Source organism: Nilaparvata lugens, chromosome 2, assembly GCF_014356525.2.
Source record: "Nilaparvata lugens isolate BPH chromosome 2, ASM1435652v1, whole genome shotgun sequence".
Classification (NCBI taxonomy): Eukaryota; Metazoa; Arthropoda; class Insecta; order Hemiptera; family Delphacidae; genus Nilaparvata; species Nilaparvata lugens.
Window position 1 is genome coordinate 600,293 of NC_052505.1, and position 27,898 is coordinate 628,190.

The 27,898-nt window shown below is 34.4% G+C and overlaps 2 protein-coding genes across 5 annotated transcripts in view; one reads left to right on the plus strand and one right to left on the minus strand.

The window, feature by feature from the left end:
• The window catches only part of LOC111043634, a 237,813-nt gene that overhangs the window by 108,303 nt on the left and 101,612 nt on the right, over nucleotides 1–27,898 (minus strand). The gene's annotated exons all lie outside the window — the stretch shown is intronic.
• LOC120349939 lies at nucleotides 7,861–11,065 on the plus strand. The gene is made up of 2 exons (XM_039421508.1): nucleotides 7,861–9,515; nucleotides 10,630–11,065. The coding sequence occupies exons 1-2, from the start codon at nucleotides 9,156–9,158 to the stop codon at nucleotides 11,005–11,007; spliced, it is 738 nt and encodes a 245-aa protein (XP_039277442.1). The 5' UTR covers nucleotides 7,861–9,155; the 3' UTR covers nucleotides 11,008–11,065.

Consider the following 27,898-nt stretch of genomic DNA (forward strand, 5'->3'; position numbering starts at 1 on the left):
TTTTGCAGAGTTCACAAGGATGAATGCATCTCTGTTCTAATTCATCTCAAATTCGAGCATTAACACGTTTCGTACATAATCTTGTTTCAGCTTGGAAAAAATGCATGTGAACGTTGAAATAGAATGTAGCTATTTCTCCCAAGCAATTTGCATAGTGAAAATCGGTTAAAGATTGATATGATCCTAACTTTAGGGTTTTAGAACATTGGCGTAGATACTTAAACCCATCTTATCAGTGATTAAATCACCTACTTGATCTTCTGTCAAATTATGCGATTTCGCCTCAATCCAATTCATATGGAAACTAACTTTCGCATATTTTCGTACTATTTGGTATGCTATTCGATGTATAAATAAAGTGAGATAATCGGTGAATGCAGCTGAACATTGTAATCTCGTCACTTCATCATTCTCTGTATTTTTAATTGAAGTTGCTATTTCCTCACGAATTGATTTGAGTGTAGCTTGTGATTCATCTTTCTTAATAAATGCTTGCATTTCACTACTCAGATCATTTTTCAATACATAAGTTTCGCTAAACGTAGTTAGCAATGTATTCAAATCGTTTTTTGAAACAAATTGTTCAATCCCCTCCATAAGATTTGTCTTTATCGTATTAGTCATTGCAGATAATCGATCTTCTAACTCTTGTTTTGTTATAACAATGTTATTCAATGCCTGCACAGTTTTATCCAAATATTCCTTATCAACCGATAATGAATGAGTTTCATTTACTCTAGTAAAAAGTTCTGTGCTAAGCTGTTTCAATCTGGTATTTAGATAATTTCTATCTAATACTTGCAAATCTTTAATCTTGTCTGAGATAACTTTCAATTTCTCATCCAAATAATTCTTGTCAACTTTATTATCGTTTATCGTATTCAAGTGCGATCTGAATATCTCTGTTGTTGATTTGAGATCATGAAGAGAATTCTCCAAATTGATAGATTTCTCTTTTAGTCCCCTATCGATATTGTCAGATAACTGTTGTAATGTACTGAAGATGTGTTCCTTTTCGATCTTGTTCAATCCAATATTCTTAACTATATTAGATAATTGTGAATCTAAATACGAATGCAGAGATTCACTAACACCCTGTTGATTAATTGCCTGTATTATTCTCTCACTAAAACTGGTAAGATCTGGTCCATTCCATACAATGTCTTTCTTCGCAGCGACTCTCTCGCTTTTACCTCCGAATCTGTGCACGCTCATTCTGCAACTAAACAATAATTTTACCTTCACGCAATTCCTCTATAATTGATGCAATCTCAACATCATGAGCTGAGTACCCAGCAAGTTTTGATGATTTTAATAAATGAAGTCTCTGAACCAATTCGTCATAGTTGTCATAATATTGGTAAATTCTATTGCTTGAAGTATTTTTTGCAAATTTCAATAACCCAGAACCTCTCTTACTTGTTTTTTTAACAGGAAACAGCATTTGAATTAAGCGAGACTTTACACCACTGTTACGTTTCACATATCCTCGTCTATCCAAATGAACTTTTGTTATTGATAAAATCTTCTTGTATTTATTTAGATCTTTTTCATCAAAGAGATATGAATTTGGTCTTTGCGCAAATAACAGTTCTAATAGTCCATGTGTAATTCGGAATTTTTTGTTATCAATATAAAAGAAGTAGTTATCAAAGCTAACAACCATCTCACCCATAAAATATAATTTTTGGTCAGAATCGTAGGAAATTCCATAAGGAATCGAGTTATCCAATTTTTCACTATGAAATGTATACAAATATTGTGCAAGCACTTGATTCTTTATCTTCTTTATTTTGCTGCTTGTATCACTCTCAAGCCTAGTTGAATTAAATATACTTGATTCGTTCATGCTTAGATCTTTTTCAGCTGCTGATGGTGATGCAACTTCTATTGTTTCATCATCATCATCATGTTTTTCTCCCAATTCCATACTTTCGTCTTCTTCTTCTTGTTCCTCCTTTTTTGGTATAAAACTCTGATCAGAGTGGTGAGAAGATTTAGTTTTCCCCATTTCAACTAAAGGCGTGATAATCGGTTTAAAAAGTTTTTCTCTGTAATTGTCAGATTGCTTTTCAAAATGTACAATGCTTCTATGTTTATCTCTAATAACTTTCCTCAATTTCTTAATCTTATCGATTAGAGCAACACTAGCGTTTTGTCTTCTACGAGACATCCTCATTCTTTCACTGCTACTCACTCTCTACTGAATGTCAATAAAGTTATCCAGACCCTGTCTATATTTTCCACAATTAGCTGTACATTCGGTCATAATAGAAAGAAAACTATGCTTCTTAGAATTCCACACATTTGAACACAATTTACTGAAATCTCTGAAGCAAATATCTTCACCCACATAGTCTCTATGTATTAATTTGAGTGATAATTGATCAATTTTGAATATAACAATCATATTTGCATTATCTCTGGTGAAATGTTTTTGTGTTGCACCATAACTTTGAATTAAATATGCTGTATCAATATTACGATGTCTACCCATAGTAAAATAATCTCTTATTTGAGGTGTGTGACTAAGTTGTAAATCGTCAAATATGACAAGAGAAAATTGTTGAATTTTATTCGGGTGGAGAATTCTCTCGGGAATATCATTGACATGAAATTCAATACCTTTCATTTTTGAAAAGACTTTTCTTAAAAACAAGTACTTATCTTGATATTGGCTTTTAGTATTTAAATAAATATGTTTAAATCTCAATCCATTTTTGGAAAAAATCAAGTTGAACAATAAATTCATTTTACCGCATGCAGACGGGCCTACAATGAGAATTCTAGCTTTATGCGGTATCAATGTACCATTCTTACACCATACAGGCTTTTCCTCTTGTGCAATTAACTTATCGAAATTTACAATGTCGAGTTTGTTCATGTTGAGAAAGTGAGATATACAAACAGAACTGTTTCATGTGTGTGGTTCACTCGGTAATGAAGCGTTTCTAGGTGACTAGATGAACTCACCCATTCAACATCTAGTCACCTTGTGCCACATGCTACTAGCACTTCTCTATGACAAAAATGAGAAATGAAAGAGCGAACATTCAATTCAAGTTGTTTTTATTTAAAAAACACACACAATGTAAAGAATATTACAATGATTATCATTGATGTGGATAGATAATGTACATTATTTACATCATATGATCTTACTCTAATTATTTACAACAAATGTGGATAGATAATGTACATTATTTACATCATATATGATCTTACTCTAATTATTTACAACAAATGTGATTCGATAAAATTATACCATGTGATCTTACTCTAATTATTATTATTTACCCTGATAAGTTCTCTCGATTTATGAATGATGGTTGTGGAAATCCAATCCATTTCACAAGCAACTTATCCTTATCTCGTCTCAATATTTTTTCTATCAAATAAACATTTCTTTCAGATTCATTCAAAAGTGTTTTTTTAATTTCTTCTTGATAAAACCTACCCTGTATTATCTCACCACTAAGATCTTCTAATGAGTAAGTGATAGGTCTTGTGGGATGTATGCTCACAATTCGGAAATATTCGGATGACCAATTCATTAGATATTTTTTATCAAATATCTGTTTCTTTTTAGAAATTCTCACAATATCACCTAGCTTATATTTTGGTTTCAACACTTTTAATTTGAATCGTCTATTAAATGCAGAGTTTAGTGATTCTAAAACACGTTTACAATGTTTTTTAGTTACATCTTTAGGTCGCATTCCAATGCTACTGTGTACTGTATTGTTATAATCATCTACAATATTTTGTAAGTTATTAACCCAGTTTTTACTCCCACGTTCAGTTAAAGATCGATATATTTTTGATTTTATTGTACGATTAAATCTCTCAGCGATACTAGCTTTCTTATCAGTAAAAACAGAATAATGCTTGATATTATACTTATCTAACAAATCTTTCACATGCTTATTAAAATACTCCTTCCCTCCATCTGTCTGGAAAAAACGCATATGTCTATTCTTACAAATAATGGGTTCAAGTGCATTATAAACACTTTGTGCAGTCTTATTCTTTAAAGGTATACAATAAGCGTACTTAGTAAAACAATTAATAACAACTAAAATATAACGATATCCTTTATTGAATTTAGATAAGCTACCCATCTCAATCAGATCTGATTGATATAAATCGTTCTCATTCTTCAACTCATATCTGCGTGTGGGGTAATTTACACGTGCAGCAGAGTGAAGCTCTGCTGCTAATTTTGCTCTAATATTACTCATTCTTCTTCTTTGTGTGAAGACACGCTTGAAACAGAATTCGATGTGTTGGTCACTAGCTCGTTACACACACACTGATCTGTGCCATCAGTTTGCTGTTTTGTAGTGACCGAATGGTAATGTATCGATTCCGTTCTCTGCAATAAAGCGCTTGTCATCAAATGGGCTTAAACAAACCTTTGCGCATTCAATTTGATGCATGTTATGATTGAAGGATCTCAACATATTACATTTTTCTATATGTTGGCATCATTCAATCAAACATTTCTTATACAAGTCAAAACTAAGTTTTCTATTTTTCACATGTGTCTTCACACCTTTTGCTACACACTTATTTACAGTTTCCTCCTTCTCATTATTTACAAGATATGAATATAATTTCGCCCGTAATCCCAGAAAAGATTTTAAAGGAATTGAAGCTGCCTCATCCTTAAATTTCCCTACAACTTTATTCCTCTCATTGGAGAAGCATTCGTGCTCAGCTGGGTAATTTGAAGTGTCAAACAATTCTAGATTTTCTCTTATCAGTTGGTAGACGTCGGGCGTCTCCAATGATAAGAGGAAGCTATCTGTATCAGTCATACAAAGCTGGATGCGTTGCCATGGTATGATTTTTTGCAATTTACAATAGAAAAAATCATACATGTGTAGTTTACTCAAATCCAGGATGCAGAAACCTGAATAGATTGGCTTATTCATTTTTAGTTCCAACTTTCGCGAGAAAACCGCAATCACATCCGAACTTATTATCTGCCAGCGTTTACATAGGGGATTTGAAATGTACTTATCTAGACGCTTGGCGTCTGTGATAATTTGAACATTACAATGATGACGAGTATTCTGTAACGACTTCCCATAAATTAAGTTACTCATCTGTTTAAAGAAGGAGACTTCAAATTTATTTTTCGCAGCTTGCGTATTACAGGTATTGAACTCAATGTAGTTCTTCAACCAAGGCGATTGGGAAAAGCTAATGACGCAATGTACCTTTTGTTAATTGCAATCAGAGTTGAAGGTACAGTTTCAAATTCATGTAATGAACAATGTACCTCTCTCGATCAAAAAGTGTGTTCATGAGCTTTTTAGTCAGAGTTTGACCGTTCTCATTGGTTTGGTACTCGGAGAACAATTCGCTAGGAGGAATTTGATGAAGTGGAGCAAGATGGAAATTGGCATGCATATCATGTAACTCCTGTGGGTACTTGAGATCACATTCAATTACATAACCAGTTTCTGATTCACTCTCCAAATTTGTAAAGTCAAGAGCATGGATTTCTTCCTCTGAGAGGAACTTGAAATTTCCATAAGGTAAGAATTGATTCATAGAGTGCGCATACAAAGAATTACAATCTATATAAAGCAAATAGTTACTTGGTTTTGTGGGATCGTATGTGTCAGGGATGTGTTTGTTATTGGCTTCACAATAACGCTTGCCAATAAACGAGACACCACCGCGCATTCCTGATTCAAACAATAGATGTATATCGGGATCGCTAATCAATTGGAGTTCAACCCGGGTGAACTTTAACATACAATTCCAAGTGTAATGAGCAAGCGAAAGAAAATGAGTCACATCGAGGCCATATGACCTAAAAAGCGTTGACCTCATTTCTTCGAAAACCTCAACTAATAGCATGACGTCTAGGCACAGATAGAAATCATGATACTCACCAAGAGATTTCAACTTGAATGTTGAGAACACTCTTTGTGCATGCTCATATTCTTTGGGGGAGAGGGGTGTATCATTAAGATCATTATAAAAACATTCTATCGGAGGGAGAGAAGTCTCAGCGAATTTTTCAGGGCAAGATATGTACGAATAGGGATATACTCCTTTTTTCAACAAGAGTTGCCTTTGTTCGAGATCAGGGTCATTAAATACTGAAAACAGACGTTTGAACTTCGATTCCATATCTGTACTATCTACCAAGTTGCGCACTGATACTTCTAAAGATTCATTCATAAATTTATATGAATCTAAAAACTTGATTTTTCCCACTGTCAATGTCAAAAATCTTTCTGATGTATTGGTGATACAGGAAATTTCTTTTTTACATTTTCTGAGAGCTTTTAGAATAAAATGACTGTCAAATCCGCTAAAATTATGGAAGTAACAGCTAATCGTATCGTCAGTTCGAGTATTTAAATTACACAACACATGAGCAGCACACAAAAACTTTCCATTTTCATGTGCGTGATGGCGTACCTTTGTGTCTGTTTTGGTAAAAACTTCATCGCAAAGGCCGCACTTATCAGCGTTTTGAAATTCGCGTTGCTGACGATCACTTAAATGCTCCATCGGAATTTCACATTTTATATCTGCACTCAATAAATCGCCCAGTTCGATTATTTCCTTGAGAAATTTCTCCATGATCTTTTCATTGATATTACTCAATCTATAGAGTACTGGGCCATACGCGATATCTCTATTCACATCAATTACAATGAAACAATACCCGCACGGAATATGACGCGCCGTTTTCTTGGTGTAACTTCTGGTAATAGGTACATCATCAGATTCATTACCATCCATATTCACAACAAATGTTTCCAAATCCGCGTAGATTGTATACTTTTTCTTCAAAGTCGAACCAAGTTTTTTAAATTTGATTGTCTCACCTCGTTTTGTGTATGAAGTTCTCTGAGACTGGAACTTTGAACAAAGCTCTAGATGTCTCATCAAATTTGCTTTCCCATCCCGGTTTACTCTTTTGTCTGATGTGAATCTGTGAAAACAGAAATTACAAACAGCTACTTGATGAGCATTTTTCGAAAGGTGAAAAAGAAGACGCGACAATCCGTTTTTCCCATTCGCGGTGTTAATTAAACAAAAATGAGTTTTTCCTGCATCGCCTTTCAACATTAAAAGATTAATTTGGTATTTACGCGTACGGAATATGCTTGTTCGATAGGGGAAAATCTTTTTGTTGTCATACGCGATAACATGAATTGCGATGTCTGTATTGAGAATTTCAAATTTCTTTATGTCACGATCGGTGGCTGGGAAATTAACTCCGCGAGTGTTCAGCCTGTGAGCAAATTTGCTCAAATATTTCACTGTTAATTTCGATTTATTCGGTTTCTGGTGAAAATAGGCTAGAACACTCCACAGAAAACACTTTTTATCAGAAAGATTTTTGATATTGATAACACATTTCTTATTGTTGATGAACTGGGGTGTTTGAATATAACTGCTTGTGTACATTGGATTATATCTAATCACATTTACATCAAGCGAGTCGATCTTCTTCAACACCCACCCACTCCCAAATCGAACAAAGTTATCGAATGAACTTAAAATTTTCCTAACTGCTAACATAAATTGTTCATTCAATTCGTCATAACTCTCCAAGACATTCATGCCTATGGCCGAGTAGCTATGAAGATTCACAATGGATGAAACAGCTTCGGATTCCTCTGATTCTAAAACTACCATCTTATACAATAATACATTTAATACTAAAAACCATTTAACATTTCCTTCGAAACGTGCAGCGTGTTCTCTTATTATCTCGAAAACACGAGCTTTCGAGTTTTGAAGCACATTTTCAATGTCAGGTGCTACGTTTTCGAAGGAAATGCGATGGCGAATTGCTCGCGAACTCACGCCTCCAACCTGTGTTCTCTGCTATGCTCCATCTCTGCTACTAGCGGGTTACTGAAAACAAACAAAGAATATATTACTATGGCACAGAATTAGATATAAAAACAAGTAAACATTAATCTAAAAATCAGTTGTGATTTAACAAGCTGCAAGTACAGTGCAAAAAATGCTATCACAGGATCAGATTTTCATGCACGAACGATTGAGGTTATTAACATTTGATAATCGTTGGAAATTAGAATCGAGTCTGTTGTCACCTCAAAATATGGCTAAACAGGGTTTTAAATTTGTGCGAGCACCTGACGTTGTTCAATGCGTGTTTTGTTCAGTATATTTAGAAAATTGGTTGCCAACAGACGATCCTAGTAAGGAACATGAACGATGTAGTCCAAATTGTGGATGGCGCAAAGAAGATAATATTTCATGTGAAGAGGAGAATTTCGATAATAATATTCTACGACAATATGAAGAACGAGTTTTAACTTTCCATCGTCCAGAACCATTCAAGCTCTCGGTATTTATTAATAGAGCAGACTATTTTGCAATAAATGGATACTTTTTACATGAGAAATCATATCTGCAATGTGTATATTGCAAATATATTATTGAAAATCCTTATGAAAAAGTGATACATGTTCCATTTTGTATATATAAAAAGATGAGCTATAATGGAAAAGAAACGACAAATGATGAAAAAGAAGATGCTGTGGGAAAACAAGCTGGATATTGTACAATATGCACTCTGTTGTAATCGAGATATTAGTGATTCCTAAGTAATCAGGAAAGAAGTAAGTTCTGAAAAATCATGATTAGAAAAATAAAGAATTGTATCATACTTACATGCAATGAATGATGTGCTGTACTGTCTCTCTCTCTCTCTCTGCTTACACTAGTTCTTCATACGTCTTTCCTCCTCGAAGACTGGAGTGATTATGCAGTCTCGAACTCTGTGAAATCAACGAACATAATGAAAATCACAATAATATTGAGAAGAAATTTAGCAAGTCAACATGTGATGTTAATTATGAAAATTAATGAGGAGATTACATTTGAAATATTGTTATTCGAGATATGTGGAAGTGAGAATTCGAGTGCATTGTGAGAATTTGATATTTTTTCTCTGAATGCACCTTGCTGTACGTGTAAGTATGCATTTGTATGTCAAGGATGTGACAAGTGGGAAAATGCACTATCTCTCACTCATCCTAAAACAGAGAGAGAGGAACGAATGAGTATATAAGCGGCGGTCATTGGATTTGCCAGCTTCATTCGAGCACTAGTCACGTTTCACACATATCCTCGCTATCATCATCATGGAGTCCACACGTGAGCAGTACATCCTTCCGGATACACCTCCTCAACAAGAACCATCATTCCCATCTTACTGGGCAGCGCAAGCTGCACGGAAGAAGAAGATTCCTTCTACCAGTGCTGCTCCCCCTGCTGCTGTTGCTGCTGCATCCGACCCCGAGGAGTCGCCCCTGAAGAGACGTGGAGTCTTCGTGGAGAGAGGGATGAGCAGCGATGAGCTCATTATACCAGACACACCACCATCTCATCTAGGATGGGCACCGAAGCGTGTGCCACTAACAACAATTACCACCAACAGGCAGCAGGGGAAGAGAAAGCTGCAATTTCTGGAGGAGGAAGAAACCAACTTCGTACCCTCACAGGTTAGTTATTTCAAATATTATTAACATGTAAATCCAAAAGCCTGCTAGTATCTGATAAATTTCTTACTGAGAAAAACTAATTTCCAATGTTCACATTACATGTACTCACATTGGAGTTATTGATGAATCTGATTTGAAAGACAATTTCTTGATAACGAATATAGGAACTTAATTCAACTTTAGAGTTCAGTTAAGATGTATATTCGACTACATGAATATGATATATTCATTTGAATTGAGCATAAATTGTTTTATGAAATCAAGAAATATAATTATTTGAAGTGATTAGGTTGAATGCATGCTACTATCTAATAAGTGAGAAAAAAACTAATTTCCAATAGATGTCTTTGTACAATGCACAATGTGATATTAAATGATTAGAGTTCAGTTAAGATGTGTATAATGATTACTTTTTGAACTGATCAAGCTTACTAGTAGTTCAGTCAAAAAATTGAATAAGATGAATATTTTGATTTCATTATTATGATGCTTACATATTATTTGCTATAATATTGAAGTGATGTGTTAAGAAAATTACTGATTTAGTTGATAGTTATATTGTGATATTAAATGATTAGAGTTCAGTTAAGATGTGTATAATGAATACTTTTTGAACTGATCAACCTTACTAGTAGTTCAGTCAAAAAATTGAATAAGATGAATATTTTGATTTCATTATTATGATGCTTACATATTATTTGCTATAATATTGAAGTGATGTGTTAAGAAAATTACTGATTCAGTTGATAGTTATTTGTTGCAATGAAAGAGTTTGCTTATTAATTTGATTCACTATTGGATTCTGCAAGAAATATTATTTCAATAACTGATATTACTCACTTTGTGTAGAGAATGTCTTGTCAATCTGATGATATCAAGTTGAGATTATGACAATAATCTGTTGATCACAAGTAGTCTGATGTAGAGAATGTCTTGTCAATCTGATGATATCAAGTTGAGATTATGACAATAATCTGTTGATCACAAGTAGAGAATGTCTTGTCAATCTGATGATATCAAGTTGAGATTATGACAATAATCTGTTGATCACAAGTAGTTGATAATCTGAAACAAATTATAATAAAGTTACTAATCATAGATTTTCATTTAACAGAAACATATGTCTGAGAACACCTCCATGGCTCCGCTACTGGAGGAGGCAGCCGCGCAGGATGATGATGATGAGGACTTCATCACACTCATCAATAACCCATCACCAAAACCGTGGATGCCTCTCCGCGAGCTGGCGGAGGATGTTCCACATACTATCATCTCAGTGCGGGAGGAAACGAACCATCATGGTAGACGAATTATTTTGAAAATTAATATCGCTTCTACGAAGAAAATCTCTGAGGTATACCTGCCTCAGAGATTTTCTTCAATAATTTCACCTTGTAAAGTTGTTAAATTTAATTCTAAGTGTAAAAATTTAGGAATAGTAGTGAAGCATATAACCGCTACATGGAGCGACATTAAGATTGTTAAAATGTAACAATCTTATTCTCATAGCATGTAGCGGTTATATGCTTCACAAGTAGTATATAATGTAAATATTGTAGTGTTTGATAATAAATTGTAATATTGTTTTTAAAAAAATTGTTCTTAATTCTCACCTGTCAAAGAAGATGTAGAATAGTACACGCAAGAATAGATTCTCTTGTAACTGAACACTCAATGAATGTAGAATAGTAATGCTCTTGTACAGTCAATGAGTGTTCGCTCACAAGAGAAGCTATTTTATAGTTGCTGCTGCGCGCGCATGCGCATGCCAGTCTTGACCTTGTTGCGAGATTCTCCTCCATCTGTTTGCGCTATACACTCACTATAGATATAGCAATCTATTTTTATCAGTATGCTTACAACACTTGAATGGAGAAGTTGTGCAATGAAGATAATCGTATGGAGAGTTTTATTTGTTCTTCTCTTTATAATATGTTGTGTGAATATGCTATTACTTTTCCATATTGCTTTGAAAAAATATGATTCAATGCAAAATGATAGTAAGAGAATATTGGAATCTATACAAAATGTACGAAATAAGATTAGGGATTTGGAAACACCTCAATTGATGCAGGAATCACTGCTAGTAAGAAATCATACATTATCTTATATCAAATCATGTGTCAATTCATCAGATGCTTCTCTCGATGTTAGTCTAAGACATTGGTATAGATTTATGATTGATGAACGTTCAATTCTTTGCAATTTCTACAAAACTTACAACATACTTAACAAGTGTGTTAATAAGACACATCATGATGATAGAAAATTGTATTCCCTATTGATTAAAACATACCAACTTTGTAGTAATATATAAAGCACATAGTGAGACAATTTCTTTGTCTCTCGATTGAGGTTAAGTGTTTGATTAATTAACCTCAGTCGATGTTCAACTATTGAGTTGAAAGGTAATGAAAAATGGTATGTAGAAGAAAGTTATCTTCTAGGAAACGAGGTAAAGGAATCTTGAGTTCGGCTAGCAAAATTGTCAAAGGTATAGCGGGTACTGCGGGGGACATTACATCAACTATTATAAATAAATTAATAAACGCATCACCTGAATCCCATTTCCCCGGGTACCAGTGGTGTGGCCCTGGCACCAAGGTTAATGAAAGGTTAAAGAGGGGGGATCAAGGTATAAATTCATTAGATAGAGCCTGTAAGGTACATGATATAGCATACACTCAAAATAGTGATAATAAGTCGCGAGCGATTGCAGACAGAGCTCTTGCAAACACAGCATGGGAAATATTCAAGAATCCAAAATCATCTCTAAGTGAAAGAGCACTTAGTTATCTTGTAACAAACGTGATGAAAGCTAAAGCAGCGTTTGGCGGTGGATTGAGAAAGAAGAAGAAGAAGAAGAGCACAAGTGTTGGGAAAACTCATAGCAGCTCGATAAGGAAAAAAGCTATTGCTCAGTTGAAACAGCATATTGCAGGTAGAGGTTACTATTTGAAACCGTACCCTCCAATCTCGAGTGGTGGTCGTATTTTGATTGGGCCCAACCCCACATCCTCCTCCTCACCATATGGTGTAAGTTTATTCCCAAAGAAAAAAAGAGTTAAAAAACGTAGAAAGACAAAGAAGGTGAAAAAATGAATATCGATGGTGAATTGTCCAATCACGATCTAATAAAATGGTGTAAATTATTACAAATTCCCCTACGAGGTGTATACATGATAGATACATTACCTAATAAAATTCTAAAAAATGAGAATTGTATTGTTAATTTAGACACTCAATCCGGACATGGTACACACTGGGTTGGTTATAAGAAACGAGGATCAAATGTTTACTATTTTGATCCAATTGGTAATTTACAACCACCTTATGAATTGAATAAATATTGGAAAAAAGAAACAGGTGTAAATATTTTTTACAATGTTGAGCACATGCAACCATTACATACAAATATATGTGGACACCTTATGCTCTTGTTTTTTGCGAACCAGTTGTAATCCAGTATTTGTACCGAAAACATATAAGATGGTTGTTATTACATTACGATCTAGATCAAGTGATCTCTATGAACATTTACAAGAAATTCTCGATTTGGATAAAAATAAAGAATGGGAAATTGGATTGATTAATTTCTGTACTTACAATAGCATTGCAAATGTTATAAAAGGTAAAAATTCTACCTTCAAATATGGTGATAAATTAATTGATCTTGATACGGGTGCATATGAAGTTGATGACATTATATTAGCTTTAAAGAGTAAATTGAATAGTGACGAAAAGAAACTTAATATAAGAGCTAACACGAATACTATGAAGCTCGAAATTCGTTCTGATAAGCCTATTGACTTTACATCATCTACTTCAATAGGAAAAATGCTTGGTTTTGATAATGTTATATTACAACCGAATAAATGGTATTATTCTCAGCATTTAGTTAGCATAACAAATATTAACTCTATTGTAGTTGAGTGCAATATAGCCTGTGGGAGTTACTCCGATGGCAAACAGAAACATATTATATACGAGTTCTCACCTAGAGTACCTAGCGGGTATTTGATAAATGAAACGCCTAATCCGATAATCTATATGCCTTTAAACACACATAGAATTCAAAGCATTAATGTAAAGGTAACCGATCAAGAAGGATCGTTTATTGATTTCCGAGGAGATATAATTACAATTAGACTTCACATTCGTGAAAAACAAAGAACTTGAAATGGGATTCCTCGTTTTCAAACCTCGCACTAGCATTTGCTCACAGAAGCTCATTAGAGACTCGAACGTGATAGAGTCAACACCTAAAAAGCTACGTGCTATATCAGCGAAAAGCGCGAGAATATTGGAAAAGTTGGGATTTATAGTAGATTGGCGTCATGTACGGCGCAGCAATTAGTGAAATTCTCGATGTTGAATCTCAACTCGAGTTCTATAATGATATTACTAAATTTCAGTTCCATACTCATACAGTATATTCGGGACAAGAAATTAAACCCTCAGATGAAGCTCGCATCCATGTGGCTTCTATGGATCAGTACAGCCTTCCATGCAAATCATTTATATTTATTGAGGGGGAGGTGAAGTGTACAAAACCAGCTGCGAAGGCTGGGGATGCTCCGATAGAAGCTAAGTATATATTATCCAGTAACCTCATTGGAAATCTCTTTGATGAAATTCGATATGAATTGGCTGGACAACAAATTTCTAAATCAAGACTAATTGGATTAACATCAACAATTAAAGCTATACTAGTGAAAAATATGTTTGATAAGAACACATATCACTTGGCCGGGTTTGACAGAGCAGGATATACACTGAAAGATAATAAGTTTACATTCTGTGTACCTCTTAAATTAGTTTTACCATTTTTTGAAGACTTTCAAAGAATAATTTTAAACTTGAAACAAGAACTTGTATTATTAAGATCGCCAACAGATCTCAATTGCATCGAGTCTACAGAAGCAACAAACGTTAATATAAAAATAACGAAGCTTCAATGGAGAATTCCCTATATTACTTTAGAAGATCATGTGAGGTTGAAATTTTTGAGATTGCTCGATGCTGATACACCGCTGAAGCTGAGCTTTCGTCATTGGGAGATTTCAGAATTACCAAATTTACAAAATAGCACTGTTCATTCTTGGGCAGTAAAAACCGCATCCCATCTCGACACACCAAAGTATGTTGTTTTAGCGTTTCAAACAGATCGTAAGAATAAAATTAATAAATCAATCTCGGAATTTGATAGTTGTAATCTTCAAAATGCAAAGGTCTACTTGAACTCTGACTATTTTCCTTATGAAAACCTCCTTGGTAAACAAGAATTGATGTACCGTATGTTTTTGGATTTTCCCTCGGCGTACTATAACCATAGTATCAATACTGAGCTTGGAACAGAGATTGATTTTGACACATTTTGTACTAAAACACCCCTGATTGTAATTGACTGTTCACATCAATCTTCTCATTTGAAATCCTCCACAGATATTAGAATAGATATGGAATTTAAGGAAGCTGTACCTCCAAATACTTCCGCTTATTGCATTTTAATCAGTGATCGTATCATGGAGTACACTCCCCTTACTTCCATGGTGAAGGAAGTTCAGTAATTTCTCGATAGAGCACAAGCTATATAAGTATTGCATTTTTCAAATTTTACTCATTTGAGGTTTTAGCTTTGATCGGTTAACATCTAGAATGTCTTCTAATTCTGAGAAGAAAACACGCTCTATCGGGATACAGTGCGATCTTGATAAAGAAGACAGCATCTACTATGACTCAAGATGTAGTACACCTATAATGTCTTCTAATTCTGAGAAGAAAACACAATCTATTGACACACAGTGTGATCTTGACACTCAGTGTGATCTTGACACCGAACAAGACTTCTTCTACTATCACTCAAGATGTAGTACACCTAAACCACAGGAGGAGAATGGAGGAGGAGGAGGAGGAGGAGAAGGAGGAGGAGAAAGGAGGACAAAGGAGGAGGACAAAACAGCACAAGAGGAGGAATCCTCCTGTAAAAAATTTGCAACAGTCGACATGCATTGGTTCAAGGGAACTTCTAATCAAATTATCGTGAAAGAAATCGGAATCGTAGATCAGCTAAATAGCTTTGTTGTGTTACATTTCAAGTCGCCATTTGCAAAGTCGGAATTGAATGCTAAATTGCGTAAGCAAGTAACATGGGCTGAGAACAATTATCACAAAATACGCTGGGAAGATGGTAATTTTATTTATACAGACGAATTATTGATATCTTATCTTGAAGGATATGATAAAATCTACACAAAAGGTACAGAGAAAGCTAAGTTTCTTAGAAGGTTACACAAAAACGTATGTTGTTTACCGGATGAAATTGAGAAACCAAATTTTAACTACTTTACAAGTTCTTGGTGTTATAATGCCTGTGAAATTCATCATCGCAATCCGCACGGTCGATGTGCGCTGTTCGCAGCGGTTCATTACAATACTTTGATAATGAAAAATATGGACTCATCTCCAAATTTCATGTGTGAAAACAATAGAATGCTTAGCATGAAAAAATGTCAATTCTATTCAAATACAGAAAAGAAAAACTTTGCAAGATATGGCTTTTTCTATAACGGACAAGAAATTCAATGTGTTTATTGTAAGCAAGCATTGAAATATCATACTGCTCGTGTATGTTGCATTGGAGGGAAGGCACAGGAACCGTTTAATTTCTCTATATTAGTACCGACATATGTATAGTTTCTTCATTTGCTCATCATGGACCCGCGCAAGTGGATGCAAGCTGATAGTGAATTGGAAATGAGGTTAGAACAGTGTATTGATTGGTATGATGCCTGTGAAATTGCAATTAAACATTCAACTCATGAAAATCATCATTTGGTGAAACAACTAAAAGACATTTTCTTAAACACAGTGAATTTGAACGATATAAATGATTATCTATGCTATTACAGACCCATAAACTGTCTGTTAGTAAACTAATAAAAATTGAAGAGGAAGTGATGAACAATTGTAGTGAATTGTGTAAATAAATTTCTAGTGTATACTCGATTGTTTTCATTGTACCTACAATGTCTAAGTTTAATCTTCAGTATTGCTTTGTTAGTTGAGCTGAAAAGATCTCACATGCGTTGAAGCTCAATGCTATAAGTGTGCAGATACAAGTAGTTTCTTATCACGTTTCACCTGTACATACACTCAACTGAAAAATATGGTTGATTGTTATAGCTTTTCAAAGTTCAAGAAACTATCTCGTCTCTTGATGACAATTTCATTCAATGAATTTGATCTAATTGCAAAGAATATTAAATTTTCAACGGGTGATGAGGTGAGTGATCTTGCATTAACAAAAACAGAAAATCTTCACTTTCCAATTCTATCTGGAAGTTGGTTAGGCTTGAATCAGCGAAAAACCAGGAATTAACCTCAGATATGTGCATTGCTAATGAAATAGGGAATATCAAAAGAGGAAAAGAGGCTGCTGATATATTGAACAATTATTTTATTAATGCACCATTAAAAATACAAAATTCACTCCTAGAAAAAAATGATATATGGGATTATCGTTCAGTATTCAATATGAATCTTAAAAGTAAACAGAGGTTCTCAATCTTTAAGCCTTTAAGTTGTGAAGAATTTAAAGAAATAATTAAATCCTTAAAAAATAAAAAATCCTGCGATTGTTTCAATATATCAAACTACCTGGTAAAAAAATCAGCAGAAAATATATTAAAGCCGTCAACATTTATTTTTAATAGCTCTATGACTCAGGGTCATGTACCATCAAAATTGAAATTTTCAAAAATAATTCCTACTTATAAAAAAGGCAGAAAGGAGCTTCCAGAAAACCATAGGCCTATCGTTAACACTCCTGTTTTCCTAAAAATCTTTGAATATGTAGTGCTTGAAAGAATGAGAGAGTATCTGAGTCAAATAGGTTTGTTGTCATCTAATCAATTTGGTTTCCGGCCAGGTTTCTCAATAAACGATGCACTTTTCTCGGTTGTAGATGAAATATTGTCATCTGTGGATAAAAAAATGAAAGTGTATGGGTTGATAGCAGATCTCTCAAAAGCTTTCGACCTGGTAAATGTTGAGATCATGATGAACAAGCTGCAACTGTATGGATTTAATGGCGCTGTCCTTAGATGGTTCTTTTCATATTTTGACAAAAGGTATCAGCAGGTTGTTATTGACTCCCACTTGTATGAGTATCATTCTGATTGGATGAGAACGAAGTGGGGTCCCCCAGGGATCAGTACTCGGCCCCCTGCTTTTTGTTCTCTATATAAATGACTTGCCTTCCTACCTTGATCCAGCTAGGAGTGTTTTGTATGCGGACGATGTAAGCATCTTACTGAAAAGCAATAGCCAGCCAAATGCTGAACTAGAGAGCAAAACAGCCCTTGTTAAATTACAAAAATGGCTATCAGCCAATATGTTGATTTTGAATAAGGATAAAACTAAAGAAATACCTTTCCGAACTACTAAAGAAGGCAGCTTGAAAATTGATGGTCATAAAATAGAATCTGTAAATAGTATAAGAGTACTTGGGGTGGTGATTGACTCTGATCTTTCTTGGAGACCCCATCTGGATAGCCTGAAAACAAAACTTAACTCAGCAATTTTTGTTCTGAGAAACCTGAAAACTTCTCTTGATTCAATGGCTCTGAAGAGTGTATATTTCGCTTTGTTCCACTCCCATTTAAACTATGGAATAATTTTTTGGGGAAATTCTAGTAGTGTAGTGGAAGTGTTCAGATTGCAGAAGTGGGCATTGAGGGTGATGATGGGAGAATCAATTAGAACAAGTTGTCGGCCCTACTTTAAAGCACTTGGAATTCTACCACTCCCAAGTCAATATATCCTAGAAACAGTCTGCTTTATAAAGAAACACATAAACGAATTAAATACAGGCGAAACATTTCATCAATATCCAACCAGATTCAGAAATAATTTAAGAGAAGATGCTCATCAAAGTGCTATGTATGAGAGAGGTGTAAGAAGTTCAGGTATCCGGATGTACAACATATTGCCCTCTCACATGAAAGATACTTCTGGAAAGGTTTTCAGATTTTTATTAAAAAAAGAGTTGCTGTCCATTTGCGCTTACTCAGTGGAGGAGTATAGAAATTATTATAAACCTCAAAATGGAGGTTTACGTAGGTAGATGATAACATTTTATGTTTGACTAATGAAAAATTGACATATCCTTATACCCCTTTATCAGGTGGTCAGTGGATGAAAATAAATAAATAAATGAATAAATAAATAAATTCACTGGTTCAAACCTGAATTATCATGTATCTTGTACACCAAATTTTTGTGAATCTCTATTACAATTATCAGCTTCAATTATTTTGGTTCTTAGTTCCATTCCCTTGTTTGGATTTGTAAGAATCTTTTTTACAATTATCAGCTTCAATATTATTTTGGTTCTTAGTTCCATTCCCTTGTTTGGATTTGTAAGAAGCTTTTTTCAATTTCCAGCTTCAATTATTGTGATTCTTAGTTCCATTCCCTTGTTTGGATTTGTAAGAATTTTTATCATGAATGTTAACGTTTGGCAATTCCAAGCCTTTTTTACAAACTCTAGTTAATCAATTCAATTATAACAGCCTCAATAAATTTGTTCTTAAGTCTATTCTCCAATCTGGACTCACAAGAATCTTTGTAACATTACATATTATCTTTAGTATCTCAGTATTCAAATATAACATCTTATTCGATTTTGAAGGTTAATTCAAGTTTTACAATTAGATTCAATTATATTTTCAATGACTGCACTATAAGTCATAAACTGCATTATAAGTCACTTTTGAGATTGTATTATCAGTATTGTATTTCTCATTAAAATTGCATTCCAGTGACATCACTTATATCAAATTTTATTAGAAGGTTTTCACACTCAACCCTCTTTTAATATTTTTTAATACTATATAGTTCTCATCTATTCTATTCGAAATTTTGCTTACTTTTAACTACAACTCAGAGGTATTAGGAAACTTTAGCATCACATTGATTGGTGATTGCTCACATTTGAAAAACATCACATTTTAAAGTGTAGATATCAATTTTTTTGAATTTCATCAATTAAATCATTATTATTGTCAACAATTCTTGACTCAGTATATGTTTACTTGCACTTCTAGAACTTTTGTATGCTCAAGTTTTTTCTTGCACCAATCTTTGATTTATCAAAATATATTTGTGTATGATTATATACCTATTGTTATCATTTGGAATTGACCTTTCCTAGTACTCATATAATAATTAATTTTCCCTAAGCTATCTAGCTACCAGTAACTTTAATGATCGTTTTGCATTCAATTGCTGATAAATTTTGAATGTACAACTATCATTTAAGACTTTATGTATGATTGGGTTAGATTCAGAAATAACACTTTCAATTGTTTCATTAATTTATTACCAAAGTCCACTGCTCTTTTCTTTCCAGATCATACAAACAGTACTTTTTACTCTTTTTCCGATGACGCTCCAGCCGTAAAATATGGACTTAAAGCCTCCAACCATATGTCACTTTTAAAGCTTTGGAAATATTCCACAACACTGTGTCAATAATACTAGTGTTTGTCTACTGCGAATACATACACAGGGAGGAAAGTGGAATATTGTCCCCGAAAATGTATGTTTCAAGTTTTTGAAGTTGAATAAATAATGGAGAGAGTGGTCGAAATGAGATGATTCTCTTGAACATCATTGTTTGGTTAATTCTAAACACTTTGGTGGTAAGATCAATCCGATATCTCTCACAATAACTGAATAACAAGCGATATAAAAATTTTTGTCAATAATGACCGCCATCTTGTATTTTTCAATGATGTCGAATATATTCGATATTTCCATCATCAATATTCTTATTCTTCTTGTTGTAACGAAGAGATAGAGACCATTTGCAAGTCTCTATCTTGAAGTAGTCATGAAAAAATAGATTTTATAGTTCTAGCTTCTTACCTCATGTAAATGGAAAAACATAGATTTCATAGATTCAAAATCATGTATTGCATGACCACCTTCTTATTTAAAAAAAATTGAGTTGCATTCAATATGGCGGATCCAAGATGGTGGACCATATTTTCTAAGTCATAATGAAGTAGTATTTTCAATTTGAGTAGGATCCCCAATCACACCCCCAAGGATAGTGTATAGGAGGTAGCCTCTATCGCTTTTACATATGCGCATGAGATGGCATGAGCCTATGTCAAACTCCGACCTCTCGGCCAGCAAATGCCAGCTTTCCATATGAATTACATACAAAACACCGCGTCAAATATCAATTCCTCACATGAAAACCGCTTTATTGATAAAAAATATGAATATGCGATTCAATTCAGAAAGAAACTAGCTTTACATCAATATGTAATTTGGAAACATTAATTAATTCCCATAAGTATAGAAAATACTTTTATCTATCACAATATTATTTAATCGGTATAACCGATTCATCAGTGAAAGAAAGGACTGGTAAGTTATTTGTTTTGGACTTATTTTGACAAAATAAAGAAAACAAATATAATTTCATGCTGGTCATCCAATTATATTCTGAAATGATTGTTTTTTTTATTTGACAATCGTTTGTGAAAGTTGATAGTATCAGCGCCTGGAATGCTGAGTAGTTGCAAGCATCATTCTGAATACCGTAATGACTATTTGTTTAGGACTATACTCGTTGACAAATACCTAGAATGAATTTAGCAAATTCATGGAACTGATCACCATGGTTGAAAGCTATCTTTAGATCATTGAACTGTCTGGTTACTAATAATTATTTCAGTTGTCTACTGGAAAGCTCTTTTATACCATAGAAGTAGTGTTTTTGTTTCAATTCAATGCAGTATTATTATTATTATTAATTATTATATTTATTACTATTATTATCAATTATCCACAATTGTTAGTATTTGTTTATTGATGATTGTTATTAATATTAATCTATACACTCATCTTGGATCACACCCACCATCAGCTCTCTCTCTCTCTCTCTTGGTTATGTTGAGTGAGTAAATGTGTGTTAGTTCGGCTCCGTCTTCTAACAGATATTTCGTAGGGTTATACAGTTCAATTCACTACAAATTATACATCTAGTTATTCAGTTTCTCGAGCTAAATTCAATAGTGAAATTATATTTTTGATTAACTCACACTCTTTTTATTTATCTTGAAGAAACATTTCTAATTCTTCAGTCTACCTTCTCGCCTGTAAAAGTGTAAATCCACCTAACGGTACACTATGGTTCGACCGAACAGAGGCACGCCGAAGAATGAGGTCAATGCTCCGAAGCCAGGGCCAGCTATTTCTGGATCACTGTCTGAAGAGACCCTCCGAATTATTCGACAGCAAATCAAGGAATCTGTGCATCATGCCGTTTCAATGGCTGTGAAGTCTATTTTTGGGGAACTACAGGCATTGAAGGAGGAGAACAAACAGCTGCACGATAGAATTCATGAGCTAGAGGTGTCTTGTCACCTGAAGGTCGACAACCTCGAGCAATACGGGCGCCGACATTCAATACATATTTTTGGGATCCAGGAGAGCGACAAAGAAGACACGGACCTGCTGGCGCTTGATGTCTTCAACAAGAAGCTGAACGTGCCCGTGACTCTGGCGGATGTCAACCACTCTCATCACGTTGGAAGGCGTCAACCACCTCAACAAGGGCAAGCGAAACCCATCATAGTTCGACTCGGCAGCTACCAGACCAGGAAGATGATCTTCGACACTAAGAGGAAGCTGAAGGGTTCCAGCGTCATCATTCGCGAGGATCTGACTGTGGAGCGTCTCAAGATCCTCAACGCTGCAGCCGACCGTCATGGGCATAGGAATGTCTGGTCATCGGACAGGAGGATCAAGATCTCTATCGGCGAGGGAGGATCCAAGAGGGTCCACACAGTCGAGAGGATGACCGACCTTCAAAAAATAAAGGTAAATTAAATCATTTCAGGATTCGATGACTGAGGTGCCCTTCACTACAATAATAGGAAATTCGTATTAATACATTTCACAGTAGATATACCTTGGCATTTTTCATGAGCTGGCTTTCTGTTCTATAAATGAATCTTTCCACTGCTATTTATGGTTATATATGAGGCAATTATTTCAAACTAAGGAGATCCACATTTGTTAATACTGATTAATAATTTATCTTGATATTAATTCCCAAAACTACGTTCAATGCATCAACTACTATACTCCAGAGGGTACTTAGAGAATCATTATCTCTATTCTTACTAATAATTATTACATCTCTTACCAAAATTATTTCCATAATTGATAATTTTCGAAATGCTGAATTTCAAATAAATTGGATGATTAACATATGTTATAGATGTGGATGTAATCTATAGGTAAAGTTAGTAATCTCCTCTATATTAGGTGTACATAATGATATCTTCTACTGTTGCCACAGCTCGAACAATAGAAGCTAATGTGTGAAGAGTTATTGATAGAACAGAGGGGTGGGTAGTCTGTTCATATGCTTATATAGGGGATGTGTTTCATTTAACGTTATTTTAGACATTCATCACTAAAATATTACAGCTCTCAATTTACTACTTTTATCGTTATTGCAACTCCCAATAGTTAATTATACTTCTAATACTTTATAATATTTTTCACACTTCACCGTTCAATCCTATTTAAAACTCATCTAAAATGATCTAACACTTTCTCCATCGTCTCCTCTACTTCTTATTTTTCTTTCTCATTTCTCTTCTTGATCTTATATTTATAATGATTACTTGAATATTGTTGTTTGCGATGATGATTATTATTCTTTTCTATTCTTCTTCTTCGTCTTCTTCTTCTTCTTCTTCTCTTTCTTTTTCTTTTCTTTTCTCCTTCTCTCCTTGATTAATTCAAGATCACAATACGATGTTCTATTTCTTATTCTATAGTTCAGTTTCATAAGTTCTTCTCAATTTGTGCACATTCCTTCTTTCTGTTCTTTTCTTCCCTATTATTATCATTATTCTCCCTGTGATTATTCCACTAGCTATCCAGCATTTTTGAATGTTTATTTCTCTTTCTTTATCTATATATCTTTATACCTTTTCTCTTTCTATCTGATTACTTTCTACTAATATCCATATATTATATTATAATATCCATATATTCATACATATAATATTCGATTCTTTCCCACATTAAATCATACTATTCCTCTTCAATTTAATGCGAATATTATTCATTATCAGTTGTATTATGTGTCTTTTCTCTATTGATAACTTTCTTCAAAGATTTTTCGTTTTTCTGCTGGCTTTTTCTTCACTTTTTCAGTTTTTACTGGATCCCATTTCGCTCTATCTCCATCATGAACATGATCTTCCACTACTGGATTCCATCTCTCTCTATCACCACTTGGATTCGATTGTCCACCACTGGATTCCATCTCTCTCTGTCACCACTTGGACTCAATCTTCCACTACTGGATTCCTTCTCGCTCTACCTCCACTTGGACACGATTCTTCCACTACTAGATACCTACTCGATCTATCTCCACTTGGACCAGATCTCCCACCACCAGTTCTTCCTCAATCTTCATCTTATTCACCATTAGGATTATTCATCACCGGAGCTCCACACATCTACATCTTATTGTGTTTAGTGAATTTTTTGAACAAGTGCTTTGAATAGTGAAGGGAGCCGAACTGTCAAGGCATACTGAATGCACTCGAATCAAGAGACTTTTTCATTTAGGTTGAGTTTTATCAGTTTCATCCCCATTTTTCCCGTCATGTGTCATTCTGAGGTCGGTTCACGATTGGTCTGCTGCTTCCATGATGCCTCTCACTCGCCCTCAAGTAGGTATGATTATTTCAATAATAGTAATAATGACGCAGGTATGTTTCTAGCAAATAAGCTCCACTCTTACAAAAAACTTTTCAAGGCTGCTCACCTTAACGTACAATCCCTCAGTTGCCACATTGATGAACTCAGAGCAATCTTCCGTTTTCAGGATTTCAATATAATCGGAATTTCCGAATCATTTTTGAAGCCTAGTATTTCATCAAATTTTGTTGCATTGCCTGGATATAATCTTTTCCATAATGATAGATTAAATAAAGCTTGTGGGGGTGTAGCAATTTATGTGAAAGATGGTATCAAAGCAAAAGTTTTAATCACATCTAAACAAGAGTATTGTTCCAGACAAGAGTTTATGCTACTTGAATCATCCTTATCTAGTACTGAAAAATTACTCGTTGGTATATGTTATTGCCCACCAAAAATAGGTCATTTCACAGATTTCGAAAATGCCTTGCTTTCTCTTATGCCTTGTTATAACCATATACTAGTTATGGGGGATATGAACACCGACTTTTCAAGGCTGCTCACCTTAACGTACAATCCCTCAGTTGCCACATTGATGAACTCAGAGCAATCTTCCGTTTTCAGGATTTCAATATAATCGGAATTTCCGAATCATTTTTGAAGCCTAGTATTTCATCAAATTTTGTTGCATTGCCTGGATATAATCTTTTCCATAATGATAGATTAAATAAAGCTTGTGGGGGTGTAGCAATTTATGTGAAAGATGGTATCAAAGCAAAAGTTTTAATCACATCTAAACAAGAGTATTGTTCCAGACAAGAGTTTATGCTACTTGAATCATCCTTATCTAGTACTGAAAAATTACTCGTTGGTATATGTTATTGCCCACCAAAAATAGGTCATTTCACAGATTTCGAAAATGCCTTGCTTTCTCTTATGCCTTGTTATAACCATATACTAGTTATGGGGGATATGAACACCGACTTGAACATGACAAATCGTAACTTTGACTAGGTACTTTCAACTGACTACAATTCTCCAATGCCTAAACATGACTATTTCACCTCTCGATCCAACTCATCATACTAATGAATCAGACACACTCATTGACCTTCTTATTGTTAGTGATCCCAATGAGGTGGTTCAAGCAGGCCAAATCTCAGTCCCAGCTATTTCCAGACATGATTTGATCTACTGTGTACTTTCCCATAAGATACCCAAGCCAGAACAGAAAATTATCACTTATAGAGACTTCAAAAACTTTGATGAAGCCACCTTCCTGACTGATCTGGCTCAGACTCCATGGCATCAAATTGAATCATTACCCTCAGTTGATGACATGGTCAAGACTTTCGAAAATTGGACTTTGACTTTGTATGACAAACATGCACCTTATGTGACAAGGAGGATTAATAGAAAACGACGAGTACCGTGGATGACTGAAGACATACTTAAGATGATGGGACGTAGAGACAAAGCACATAGAAAATTTAAAAAGACATTTGACTTGGACAGTTTGATAGAGTATAGGAGCCTTAGAAATAGGGTTAAACAGGAATTACGGAACTCAAAGATTAGGTACTTGGATTCGTTTATGACAAACAATAGACAAGACTCTAAATCACTTTGGCAGGGAATAAAAGAATTCGGGCTTGGCAAACAGAAATCGAATCCACAAATTGACTTACCATTGAATAATATAAACGACCATTTCGTTTCACACTCTAACCAACGCGACGAAGTTGTCATTGCTAATCATATCGATGATCTTGAAGAGCAGGTTACAAACTTAGATTTACCAATCACTGATCAATTTCATTTCCATCTAATCTCAGAAGAAGACACTTTCAGAGCAATTCAACGTATTCATAGTAATGCTACGGGTGTAGACAAAATTCCTATTAAATTTATCAACAAGATGTTATTTGCTGTTTTACCAACCATCACATACATTTTCAACAAGTCACTTGAAGAAGGCATTTTCCCTGAAAACTGGAAGTTTGCTCTGGTTCGCCCTCTAAATGAAGTTCCATCACCCAATAAAGTTGAGGATTTTAGACCAATCAGTATTTTACCTGCATTGTCCAAAGTGCAAGAAAGACTCATTCATGCTCAAGTTGTAAAATTTCTAGACAACAATAGTAAGCTTCATAACTTTCAATCAGGCTTTAGAAAATTCCATTCAACTGAGACTTTGCTATGGACCAAAGAAAATGCACCATCCTCACCCTATTTGATTTTCCTAAAGCATTCAATACTGTTGATCATACAGTCCTTCTGAATAAGTTGGCTATTCTTGGTTTCAGTCACAACTCGTTAGTTTGGTTTAAATCCTATCTATTAGGTAGGAAACAATGTGTATCTGTCGGTGACAAAAAGTCAACTTGGAAGAACGTTATGCATGGAGTACCACAAGGTTCAATTTTAGGTCCTCTCCTCTTCACTTTGTATGCTAATGACCTTTCTTCCATTATCAAATTCTCCAGTTTCCATACTTATGCAGACGACCTTCAAATCTATTTAAGCTGTCCCATAACAAAAATTAATGAAACAGTTGGAATAATGAATCAGGATATCAATTCGATAGTGGAATGGACAAGGAAAAATGGCCTTAAGCTTAATCCCATCAAAACACAACCCATTATAATTGGATATTCTCGTCTTATAAACAATATTGACCTTGAATCGATTCACAAAATTAGTGTAGATGGTAATTACATTCCTTACTGTAGCTCAGTTAAAAATTTAGGCATTATTATGAATAATACTCTTGACTGGTCAGAACAAGTGAACAAAACTTGTAAAAAGGTATTCTCAGCCACGCATGCATTGAAGAAAATGCACGATATTCTCCCTAGAAACATTAAATTATTATTGGTTCAATCTCTCATCTTCTCACATTTAATGTATTGTAATTCTGTTCTTGATGATATGCAAGTCACTCTGAATGATAAACTATAGCGTTGCCAAAATTATTGTCTACAATTTGTCTGCTCTCTCCAACGCCATGATCATATCACCCCAGCCCACATTGCTAGTTCAACATTTAAGCTTCCCGATCAGAGGCTTTTTCGAATAGTCAAGCTTGTTAGAGATATCTTGAAATACGGTAATCCGAACTATTTTAAAGATGGTTTCAAATTTGTCTCTGAAGGTAGGAGGATAGATGCTTCACATACTAGAACCATAGATAGTACTTTAAGGATATCCAATCATCGAACTACTATTTTTACAAAATCCTTCTTAGTCAGTGCCTGTCGTTCATGGAATACACTTCCTGTTTCTATCAGGTCTATCGAGAGCCGAGCGAGCTTCATCCTGACTTAAACAAATGACTGAAACTGTCCGGCCCTAGAACGATCACATGACAACCATCCCTCACCCATTCCACCAATATAAACCTTTAAACCTTGTTATAGAACGAATTGTATATATATATATATAGATATATATATATATATATAGTTATATTATATAAACTCATGTTATTTCAATTATCCACTGCATACTGCTGTATATTACTTAAAGTTGATAACCCTGATCTACTTTCTGCCTACTTCATTTTATTAATCAATTATTTGATCTTATGTACCTATATAATCATTTTACTTCATCAATTTTCTGTTTTTTTTTTCTCT